At 33.9% G+C, this 13,124-nt stretch overlaps 1 protein-coding gene across 2 annotated transcripts in view; it reads right to left on the minus strand.

Annotated features, from left to right (window-relative positions):
* Positions 1-1,908: 1,908 nt before the first annotated feature.
* LOC137629596 (mitochondrial fission regulator 2-like) overlaps positions 1,909-13,124 on the minus strand; it is a 90,617-nt gene continuing 79,401 nt past the window's right edge. For both annotated transcript variants that reach the window (XM_068361053.1, XM_068361052.1), the window contains exons 4-6: positions 10,214-10,870; positions 8,741-9,104; positions 1,909-6,860 (exon numbers count right to left, since the gene is read on the minus strand). In XM_068361053.1, the coding sequence (XP_068217154.1) occupies positions 6,750-6,860; positions 8,741-9,104; positions 10,214-10,870 (1,132 nt within the window). In that variant the 3' untranslated portion in view covers positions 1,909-6,749. The remainder of the gene's footprint in view (positions 6,861-8,740; positions 9,105-10,213; positions 10,871-13,124) is intronic.

A 13,124-nucleotide genomic window follows, 5' to 3' on the forward strand; every position in this document is an offset into this window, starting at 1 on the left:
AATTTGGGTTGGCAAATGCCAAAAAACAAGGCTCAGACTGATAACCACATTCGATTAAGCTAGACACAATGGTAGCACCATTTTCTTTTTATGCCGTACATCAAACATGGGTATAAAATTCTAAAAGAAAACTCTGGCTCATTGAAAGCCACTACAACCATGAAGTTACCAGTAACATTAACAAAGTTTTTTGAGCTTCAACAAAATACTTAAACAAGATTTCAAAGTGGCAAATCCAACCCAATCATCATATGGGAATTACATTTGTGTGTTCTGACAAATAAAAATTCTGAATATTTTGGATCTGGAATAGTTCCAATTGGCCAACAAATTATCAAAATATCAAAAAAGGTTTAGACAGCATTTACTTAGTTAAAAGAAAAAGTCCTGAAAATTCTATAATATAGAATAATAACAATCAAAGAATAACTATAAAACTAATAAATTCAGAAAAATTTTCAATTGACAAAGACGAATGGCTAATATTTCTAAATTTGCTTCAACCATAACATAAAAACAAAAAGCACACAGAAATTTATACAATTACAGATTTTCCATTTAAATCTAGTCTATTTTATGGTATGGAAAGTTAGCTTCTCACCCCCCCCCCCCCAATTTAGAATCTAGACTGTAAATAAAAAAGAAGAATTTCTTTTCATACTTGTCACATAATAACTTGCAAATTATTGTCCCAACACAATAAGAAAATTGCCAAATAGAGTACAGTATTTGCACTGCTAACATTATGAAGTTCATACTTTATATCAATTCTATGCAAAATATAATTGACATTTCATATCTAGAGCATATGTAGTAAGTCTAAACCACTATACAGTAGTGTACTGGGATATAGATCAAGGAAATGTCTAGAACAGATTTTAAATTGAAATCTGTGAAGCAAAGTACCAAGTCTCCAACAAAGTGCATAGGATACCCAAGAAAGAGAAAGATAATGTAAACTGCGTTGTAAATAAGAAAAAACTATTAGCATATTCAAATTACAGTAAAGAAGTACTGTACCTCAGTTTACAAATAACTTTGAATACGAGCAAATCGGTATACGAGCAACACACACTCGAATCGGTTTTATGAGCATTGTATAGGTTTGCAAGCAAAATTTCATGCTGTATGGGAATTTTTTTGTGGACAAATACTAACACTGGTGGTATAGCAAAGGTCAATTCGTTACATAACTTATCAAACAAATTTTTCTGTCATCAGATACTGAGTGTCATCTACAAAATTTTTCTATGATGGGTTTGCTCAACAAGATTCTACTATGACTATGTAATTATAATGCTTAGTATAGTTTTAGTTGACTGAGGAGTACAGAGTATTTTGTTAAGGGTAGGGATATGCTCCAATGGTAACTATAATACCGTAATTGTAACTAAGATTGGAATCTAGCCTTCAGTCGAAAACACCGCATAAGCAGACAAAGGCAACACATAACTAAATGCAAATAAAAGCAAATGAGAGGTAAATTAAATACTTAGTTGCAATAAAAGCAAAGAAAACAGACTTCTTTGGCTACACATATAATCTATTTCTTTTAGAATATCATAAGAGGCTGTATGAAAGTCAAGGAAAAGCAACTAAATTTAATATAAATGCTATCTTGACTATACATTTGACACAGTGTTTTTCCATAACATATTTGACCAACCTTTACATAAAGAATATAATAAGAGTGCCCTGAAAGCTCTATAGCTAGAACAAAAGTACCAGGTTCAGGTGGTAAAATAAACATGAACTAGCTTGTTACAAATGTTGAGAATAAAATTAATCATTAGTACTGTCTTGTGCATTACTGCATACAACAAACTTTATCACAGGATGGTAATACAAATCAAAATCAATTAAAGAGGTGCTTAGAAATCAGATTTACCAAATACTTACAGGTTTATGCAAATGATAATTGAATAGAAATTAAGAGGCCAAACTATAAAAATTGTGAAAGACCTATTCCTTTGAAGAATGAGTGACTTGAAATGACAGAAAATAGAAATAAAGAAGGAATTCCCAAGTGTAAGAGAGAGGAGTCGTCAAAACCATGACATAAGGATTAGCACAATCATCACTTGGTAAAAGTACTATGTTGCATACATGATTTAGGTTTATCAACTGTCAACAACTCGCCATATATTAGTCAACATAAGTCATCAATGGAGAAAATTACACTAGGAATGTATCAACAAGTAGTAAGAGCTACACATTATATTCAAAACACTTCATCACAACTATTTCTATGTGAAATGTTTAAACAGTTATTTTGTAATTGTTAATAAAACCTAATGAAATGTAATCTTTAGTTGAACATATTGATGAAACTTCTCAAGTCAGAAAAGGATTAAGATTGCTCAATTTAGGTTTTTAATACATTTAAAGTTGTCTTCTGGATTTGTTAGTAACTACTGCATATTATTCAACAGGATTACTTCTGGGCAATCATGATCCGCATTCATTTCACGTCTCGTGTCGGGGACAGTATTGTGACTTACATTCCTGATGTAAGTAGTGCAAAGCCCCACTATTCCTCTTATGGACAAATATGTTTCTATGTTTTCCTACAAGATCAATGGAAACTTGTTTTTAGTTCAGAGGGAAATCCAGAAGACTAGGCATATTGATTATAGTGGGGATGATTATGATAATGACTTCTTTAGCTTCTTTTGTGAAATCTCAGATTAAAGGGATGGTGAAAATACAAAAGAAATTTTGAAATTATTAAAGTTCACATTTACATGGCTTTATAAGGAAGTGAAAAGTATAATGAAAATGAAATACATTAAGAGGTGCAATGTAAAACTTATGACTGAATAGATTTTGACTATGAGGCTACACTTTCTTGATAAACGTCACAAATCTACTGGACTTTAATAGTCACTGGAAGATATAAATGAAAGAGTTGAGAGGGACTGTAAAGTCTATATAGAGTGTCATGAATTAAGAACAGTATCTCAACTTTCATCTAAATTGTAACCATCTGACAGTCAGTATGCATGTAAAAAATAATTATCTCCTTTCCTTTGATCAACTACAAATTACCTATTTATAAGCTAGGAGATACAAACATTACTTCCATTGCAATCTTTTAAACAGCTAAGTGTTGATGACATGTCAAGTACTTGAACATATATCTAGTGTTCTACATGGTAGTGTCTATGAACTTTTCTAACCTTTAGTTTGTAGTAGAACCAATTGTTGGTTTTAAAAATTGAAAAGAGGATAATGCCACTCTGATTTCAAATATTAATTCTCTCTCATGCAAACTGAAGTAGCTGCTGTCTTAGTAGATATCTTGAACAGAGCAAGGAAGCAAAAAGCTCAACTCTAGTCAAAGAAAGTCTCTAATTACTAGATTTTGTACCCCAACATCCATTCAGCAATTTAATTGACACTGGTGATAGTACTAAATTATTCTGAGAAAAGGATAGTATGTTGAAAATATTTAGTATTGTATCTTCCATTCTGACCTTACATTCTTGCAGCAATCTAACCATAAATATAAAGATGCCACAAAAGCTAGATTTTGATTATTAAAGAACTCTATATCCAGGCACTCATGGTGGAATAGTGTTGTCTGAGTATCTGAAGTCTCTTGTATCTTTGTCTTCTAAACAAAATTCTTTGAGAGGGTGTTGTTTTAGGAAACAAGATTGGTGGTAAATTATAACACCATGTACTATATCCCTTGGACTAGTTTCAATACACTATTACAAAAGGAACAGCAACTTTTGCAATCATCACCTGCTCCACTTAAGCATATTATTAATTTAAGAGCATTTGTTGTTGGTCCAAAATATAAATTTTCCAATATCGATAGATTTTTTTTCTTTTAATATATACTCAAGAACAGTCTTCTATGAATTCCAAATACAGTATACTGATGCTTTTAAATTTAAAATGACAAATGTTATGAGATAGTTCAATTATACAACAAAGGCATTAACCTAAAAGCATCTACCGAACTATCCATTTCCAGTCTTAGATTATAAAATGCATACAAGGGGCCCTATAAAAGTAAAAGTTAGGGAGGAATATAGATTGGCATGATGGACATTATCAAAACCTGTTAACATTATGCTGATTACATTCATGCAAATAAGACTACAGTATAGGTAATGAAACCTAGAAACGAAAAAACTATGCAGATCTCAAATTTTCCATAAAAATTTCATAAATGAAATAGGATTCTATGCAAAGGGAAAAAAGTTAAGGATAACTCCTACCACCACATTCTTCTAACTAGCACCTATGTTAAGTTCTTTTCTTCCATTGGAATAAAAAACTTTTTGTTTACAGTACAGGTCAGCCTTATTCGGTAACGTATTCTACTAGGAATGTTAGCTTACTATTATTGTACTTTGGTAACCACCCATAGAAAAGCTTATCACAGAAATTACTATAAGCTAGCATGAGTAAATTCCACTTAAAACAACACTGTGCAACCCTAAGAATATACAGAATGCACAAATATTTGTGCAGTTATCAGGAAAAGAAAAACTTCACAATAAAAATAATTGACACTAATCTCTGAAGTATTTAGTACAAAATTAAATGCAGAGCAGTATTATCACCGACAGTGAACACTTCACAAAAATAACTCACTTGAACACACCATACAATCCTAACTGTAACGTAAAACAACCATTTCCATGCAAGTAAAAACTAACAATTTACCTTAATAAAAAAGAAACTGGCTATAGCAAATTACATTACTTCACCAGCACACAAGGACTATTGCAATAATTGAATTAACAAATTGAGTGTAAAATAAGAAGCTGAACAAGGTAAAAAAAGAAAAAAAAATAGCCTATGCAAAAGTTGAAATTGTAAAAAAAAAATATGAACAATTTTGACTCAATTCCCTTACTACTGAATTTGTTTTCTTCATATTTTCAATTTTATTTATTGTACAATAAATCTAAAATTTTACAAATAATCACTATCCTACATATACTTTTCAGTGTTTCAATGCAATATAATAAACAAAGAACATACCATATGAATAATAAAAAAAATAATCAAAGGTACAAATTTTCAAAAATACCAATAATAAATAGCTGATTGAAAACACTCACTAGATGATCAGTGAGCTCTGAGAAGGTGTTTTCTCTTCTGTCAGTAAATACACATAGCTTACATGGTTATAATATCTTTCACAGTACTCTTCTTGAAGATATTTCCTTACTTTTCTTGGACTAATTTCACATATCAGTTTAAAGAAAGAATTTGTCATATGAAAATAAACTTTAAAAACTAAACCTATATGAAAAGTAGGCTAAAACTAGATAAATCACAAACCAAAGTTTTAAACTATGAGTGATAGAAAATAATTATGCCATATAAAATGAGAGCCTCTCCTGAGTAACAAAATACACAATGAAGAACATAATCATAGAAGAGCTAAGTACTTCAATATTTCTAAAAAAAATATATATATATATACAGTATATGCATATCACCAACAATTCCAGACTGCTTACTCCAGTTTCAATCAGAAAATGAGCAGCGTGTAGCAATTCACTCTTTAAATATTGTAAATAACGTCTTAAAATAAATTGTTGATTTTTGCTTTTGATATTTATTTAAATTAAGTTAGTACTGTACTTTATAATTACAACAGGTATTACATGATCTCTCAAGTTTAATAGAATTGTTCCGTAATTCTCAGGAATTTATTAAATGTGGAAATTATGAAATCTGTAATATTTCATTCTAACACCAAACAAATCAAAGTACAAAAAAATATAAATACTTACAACCATAATTTTTTAATCCTCCCTCTAAAATACTACTCCCACAGCATCATTCCCTCTATTGGAAAACTTAGTTTATGAAAAATACATTCTCTCAATATGAGAGCAGATTGTGATATATGTTAATGCATAACAATTTGCATGACTATAACCATCAAAACTATTCATCCCACTACATTACCCAAAATTCTCAATAAAAAAAATAGGTTTTCAACAAATCATAAATGCAAAGAATCAAGCATAACTGGCGATGGATTAATATGCTTTATGAAAAATTTCACGAAAAGTCTGCCCAATTTTTCATCTGCAAAGTATTACGACAATAATATCACCATTTTTAACTATCATAACAACGGAAACTTTAAGTACATGTAACATACCCAACCAACATTACCCTATGACATACTATATTCATTTAAGCATAGGCTAGTTTAAATGAAAACAGTGAAGACAGACACTAACCTGCTTCAAATTTCCTTTATGCTGGCTACTGGCTAAGGAGACTACAATGAGTGGTGAGACAAAAGTTTTTCTTCATGCAGAGTATATCTAAGTGCGTTGCACGACTAAATGTTTTCCTAATGAAAACTGTTAAATAAAATGTTCCCATAAAAAGTCAAGAAAAAATACAATTTTATTTATGAAAAAAAAGCTACTGAAAATTAAACACTAAAATTTGTGCATCAATGTACCTACAGTAAATGCAAGATTGTTTTCAAGATATTTTATACCATAACAAAAAAAGACAATTTATAACATCTGAAAAAAAGAGAGTTGATTCATTCATTGACATAACTGCTTCCAGTAAAAGAGTATAGAATCAAAACAGAATATGGTCCCTTGAAAAAGGTAGATCATTGGCCAGTGTGCACACAATGTACAACCTTCTATTTATAAATGTATTGAGAGAAAGTGAAAGAAAATGTTATCACATTATCAACCCTTAATGTATTACTGCTTACATAAGCAAATAACTATGGCACGGGTTCACCTTGACAAGTCTGAAGCTATGCTGCTTGGGCTTGCCCTGTCTTTCACCTCTGGCTCTGATTTCTCTATGGGTCGAGGACTACGTTTTTTAAGCAGGTGCTGACCAAACTAGAAAAAAAAATTCTGAATTAAACAAAAATGTTATGCACTAGACTTTTTCCTATCTATATCTAATATAATAAAAAACTTTACCTTCAATTTAGAAGGAAAAAATATTTTCAAACTGAAATAAATTATTCTAATACAGTAGCACCTCAGATTATAAGTAACATAAAACATATGAGCACACATTCAAATTGGGTTATGAGCTCTGCATCAGTCTGGGAGTAAAAAAAATTGCTCCGTATGGAAATTTTTTGTGGACAGGTACTAATGAGACTAGAAAGCAATGTGCAGAAAGCAGTCATGCAGTGCCCATACGCTATCCATGCAATGTTCATGATGTGTCTACATGATTTATGACTTTTATACCAATTTGTATCACATTAGCTCACATCAACACCATTCTTACTTAGACCCTAACTCTTCCACTTGCAGAAACATTATGCAGTATTGTACAAGTGTCTTTAGAACTGTTCTTTATGTTATCATCATTATTGCTAGCCAAGCTACAACCCCGGTTGGAAAAGAATTATGTTACTAGTGACCACTGCTGACGGAGCTCTAAGGGAACCTCACTGGTCACCCAGACAGGAACCACAACACTAGGAAAGTGGCGAGCACACTATCTGGCACTCGCAACACAGACACAGAGGTTGAGGTCACAGGTATAGAGGAGGAGCAGCCACGGGCCCAGTCACAGGCACTGGGGAGTAACAGGTAAATGGAAAGGGCAACGAAGCTAAACAAAGGACGAGCAATGGGATGTACGCACCAGTTTACCGGCCTCGCATCCTTCTATACCCTACGCTTTGGTTCTCTACTCCCACAGGGAAGGAGCCCTCAGGGGATCAACACTACAGTCTTTGGTACAAGGGTTTCTGACACTGGGATCAATGCTGAATCCCTGGTGTCCACTATTGGCACTGTGGACACCAAGGCAAAGTAGTCTTAGCTACCTAATCCACCAAAACATCGACTGCCTACCTGCAAGACATATAGAAAGCCAAGGACGTCGATGTTTGGCATACTAAGTTTTCAGCATAGATTGAAGTACGGTGATCATCTTACTTCACAACCTTGAAGCATCCTCCCTATAGATCCAAGTCCTCCTTGTTCCTGAAGCATACTTCCCAGGTCATATACCCAGAATAACATAAGAGAGGACTTAGCCTTATCACTCCTTAAAAAAAAGCCCTCCTATGGAAGGCCACAACCTACACTCGCTAAAAAGAGGATATAGCAATTGTAACCAAATATGCCTGTAAGTGGTGCTTGGATCTATCACCAGTTTATCATAAACTGTAGCAGTCTTACATACACCTGCAATCCTACTTTATTCCATTATTATACACAATGCCAATATCACTGTACAAACTCAAGAGTATAAGATGATTAAAGAGCCATAGATAGGAAGCAACCGTACATTTAAGCTCATTGTAGCTAAAGACAAAGGTGAAGAGTCTGTGTCAGGCGGATGGGAGGGGCTGCTCACCAGCTGTTGTTAACAACCTTGTTAACAATTTCAACAGCTGCTCAATTTCTGCTGAAGACATTCCTTATTATAAAGGACAAATAGTTTATATAAACATGACAAAAACTTTGTGTAAATCCAGCTTTCATCTAGTAAGGGATGCAAATTGTCATAAAAAAAAAAAAAGCTGGAAAACCGAGATTAAAAAAAGTTGCAAAATACAACAGTGAGATAATTCTATAATGTTACTTTAATATCTTAACAGGATTATCCTAAGATTAACTTAGGGTCAAGCCTAATTTATCATAATCATTTGCACATCTTAAATTACTATATTATAAAAACAATTGAGAGTAAGTTGTCAATTACGAACTCTCACATGTTATAAAGAGGAAATTCAATCAAAAGCACTTACAATAGGAAGGGATGGGGATTTCTCCTCTTGTTTAAGAAGAGGCTTGGCTGCGCGAAGAGAAGGTTTTCTTATTAACGGTTTAAGGTCCAAAACAACAGGGGAGTCCTCTGAATCCAACTTTCTTCTTGGTGGAGTAGACAAACCACTTTTTCGCTTTGGGGTTAAATCTATTCCACTTTTCCGTTTATTTTGAGGAGTTGACTCTGGAGATGAATTAAAATCATTGCTTTCATCTAAGTCAATTTCTGGAGATTCTACATTGATTTTGGCAAATCTCTTTTTCAGAGCAGCTGCAATTATGGATGCAGGGTCACCACTAACAGGAGATTGGGCACGTTCTCTGATTGGTGTGCCACCAGGAGACCTGAAGAAATAAAATAAGAATGTTGTAATCATAATATCTTTACACACATACATATATACATACATCATCAACTGAGTATTGTAAAGAAATATCTATATATCTTAATTTTTGGCATTAGAAAAGAACATAATGACAATACCATACAACAATGTCCAAAGTAAAGAATCATCACTGAATGCCAAAATTGCTAAGTTTTTCCTCTTGTTTACATTTCCCATGATGGGTACCTTAATCTGAACCAATTCCATTCCTTGGATGTTGAGCAGTGATAATGCTGCCCAAGATTTAATTGAAAACCCAACAGCATGAGCAGCTTTAGCAACTACTGTGAATGCTTAAACGAAAATTCATGAAAACTAGAACAATTGTCAAATTTGTAACACTAATATTGTCTCCTTTCCTCGTCCACTAGTCTTCCTCATCACTTATATTAGGCTACCAGTTTCATGAAACCCAAAAACCTTTTTTCTTCAACCTAAATATAATGCTTAACAAGAAATTCTGTCTAATATTGGCTGTTCTCTCTGGAAAGCAAATGAGAGGAAATCATTGGTATAACCAGTTATTTTTTTTTCTTTTGAATGGAATGAATCAAGGATTTGTACATAAGAAAAACACTGTAAAAGGCAGATAAAACAATGAAATCATGTGGTGAATAGATTGTGTATGATTTTACAGAAGTTAATCAAGTGCTTATTATCAGAGAACTACTAAGATGAAATCAGTGGTAATTATATGATAAACAAAACTATATAAACCTTCCTTAATAAACATTTTAATTATTGTAATATTCTTGAATTTTACTTTACGTTATATTTGCCCCCCATTATCTGGTTTATACAAATTTTGTTTTCTTTTACACCTGGTGAAATAAAGAATAGCCATCAATGCCTTGTGGAAAAAAACCATAAGCTATTACCGCGTATATGTTAACTGGTTAAACCATAGGGAAGAATATTCACGAAATGGTGAATTATGTACAGTATTGATGTGTCAATAAAGTGAGTGGTTTAAAATTAGATAGTAAATTACTATCCTCACATAAATGTTAGTTTTGCATACTTTCTTCATATTGTGAATATAACAGAATCATTCTTGCAAATCCTTACCTTGCAACTTTTTTCAACTTCACTTTGTTCAGGCCCTTAAGGACATCAGCCATTGACACTCCAGTGGAACTAGTACTTTTTGGTATTTCAACAGGTTCATTGTGCTTATTGATACTATCCTTGCCCTGAGCAATTAAATCTGAGAAAGAAGTCTTACGTAAGGCACCATTATTTGTATTTCCTGTCGAGGATGAAGGAAGCGGGGGAGGTAGAGGTGGTGGTGGTGGAGGAGGAAGTAAGTTTGGAGGTGGAGGTGGAGGTGGAGGGGGTAAACATGATGTAGGAGTAGATGGTGGTGTTAATGGCCGCTGATTCTGATGAATCAACGTGGATATTTGTACCCGAAGTTGAATAAGTTCGCTCTCTAAAGCCGTTATTTTTGCTAGGGCCGTGGGATCTGTGAAAGGAGAAGAAGCGTGAAATGTTGAATGTTGGAGGTTGCTGTTATTTAACGTTGACTGGCTATGGTGAAACCGGCCTTCTGGATGAAGGTTAAATTCATTTTGAAAACGGTGCGATTGTTTCCCTCCAACGAAATCAGACGCAATGCTGAACGGCGTTGAAGAACGAGGCGAATCGTCACCTGGGTCCGTATCCTCGATGCCCATACCCAAAGGATATAAATTGGGGACTGTCTCACACCTTGACATGATTGGTCTGAAAGAAAGGATTTAAAAATGAATTCTAAAATAACTAAAACAAACTGTCAAATTAACAAATTTCAACAATTGGACTTATTATTTCAATACTTGCATCATCTTATTAATGGAGTTCCTCTTAAGCATGTAAATTTTATGAAGTCTGCTCACAAACATACTAAGTGCAAAGTTAATGTTAGCGGAGTCCTACCAAATGAATTTCTAGTGAACAGTGGAGTACAATACTCCAAGGAAATGTGTTGTCACCTAGGTTGCTTATCCTTCTCAAGGATTTTGTAATGCATAGAATAGTTGGAGATGGTGGAAAAGGATTGGACTGGATTGGTAATAAGAAATTAGCTGACCTAAATTATGCTGATGACCCTGTTATTAGAAAAACACAATAAGATTTGCAATGCTTGCTTACCAGAATGCATGAAATATCACATGAGGTAGGGCTAAAGATAAATAGAAAAAAAAGAGATGATGAGAATGAAATATACAACGGAAGACGAAATATCGTCGGGAGGAGAAAGGATTAATGAGTGGTTATCATTTAAATATTTAGGATCTATGTTCTCTAATACTGGGTCTTTAGAATTGGATTTTAATGAAAGATTGAAAAAAATAAATTAGACAATGGCTAAGTTATGTAAAATTTGGAAATCAAATCACCTGAAATTACACAAAAAAATTAAGACTATACAGTATATCAGTTCAGTGAGATCAGTGTTACTGTAAGGAAATGATTCATGGTATGACAATGAGCAATATCCAACAGATTTTGTAGATTTGAGAACAAGAGTCCTCAGAAGAATATTGGGAGTTCAATGGTAAGACAGGATTAGAAATGAAACTATAAAAGAGATTACTCAAGTGTCATATGTGAATGATATCATGGTGAGGGGTAGATAGAGATGGTTTGGGCATACTCTTTGCACTCCCCAAGAGAGATTAGTTCACCAAACTTTTAACTGGGCTCCAGAAGAGTAAGAAGACTCAGACCTACATGGCCGAGGACTATGTAACATGAAAGAGGAGATGATGATGGAGAAGTCTAACCGGGGCACTTTGCGTCAATTGGGGTAGGAGAAGATGATGATGATACAAACCTGAGTCCTTTAATCAGGGAAATAACTTCGATGTGAGCTGCAATCAGACGTTTACCCTCAATAGTCAGTTCCCTAATCAATTTTGCTATTATGGTCCAGGACTTAAAGAGGGGTTTGAGGAGGAAAGTTACATTAAAGGACTTAGGTTGGTATGACTAGGAAAAATTCAAATTACCTTTTAAAATTTATTATTTGTTCCTGTGCGAACATATATACAATCATCCTTTTATTAGATAGACTTACTGCTTAATGGGTTGGAGGTTCCCCTGGAATCAACAAAAAAAAGAGAGAGAGAGAGAGAGAGAGAGAGAGAGAGAGAGAGAGAGAGAGAGAGAGAGAGAGAGAGAGAGAGCGCCTTACCTTATTGCCTTATTTTTTGTTTGGGTTCCCCCAGGTCCCTCAGTGTGAGGCACCTCGTATATCCACCAGAGAGTTGCTAATGCATCTTCCGGTGTATTATGCATCTTCCGGTGTATTTTGCATCTTCCAGTCTTGGATGGTCTGGGATGCATCTTAGGTATTTATCGAGCTGACTCTTAAACACATCTACGCTCACTCCTGATATGTTTCTTAGATGAGCTGGCAGCACATTAAATAGTCGCTGCATTATCGATGCTGGTGCGTAGTGGATTAATGTCCTGTACGCCTTTCTCAGTTTACCTGGAATGCTTTTTGGCACTATTAATCTACCTCGGCTTGCTCTTTCTGATATTTTAAGCTCCATGATGTTTTCAGCAATTCCTTCTATTTGCTTCCATGCTTGTATTATCATGTAGCGTTCTCTTCTCCTTTCTAGACTGTATAGTTTTAAAAATTGCAGTCTTTCCCAGTAGTCAAGGTCCTTAACTTCTTCTATTCTAGCAGTATAGGACCTTTGTACACTCTCTATTTGCGCAATATCCTTTTGGTAGTGTGGGTACCATATCACATTGCAGTACTCGAGTGTACTACGCACATAAGTTTTGTAAAGCATAATCATGTGTTCAGCTTTTCTTGTTTTAAAGTGTCTGAATAACATTCCCATTTTTGCTTTACATTTAGCCAACAGTGTTGCTATTTGGTCGTTGCATAACATATTCCTATTTAAAATTACACCAAGGTCTTTAATTGCTTCCTTGTTTGTGATTGTCTCATTATTAGGTCCCTTGTATGCATACACCA

Source organism: Palaemon carinicauda, chromosome 37, assembly GCF_036898095.1.
Source record: "Palaemon carinicauda isolate YSFRI2023 chromosome 37, ASM3689809v2, whole genome shotgun sequence".
NCBI classification, from domain to species: Eukaryota; Metazoa; Arthropoda; class Malacostraca; order Decapoda; family Palaemonidae; genus Palaemon; species Palaemon carinicauda.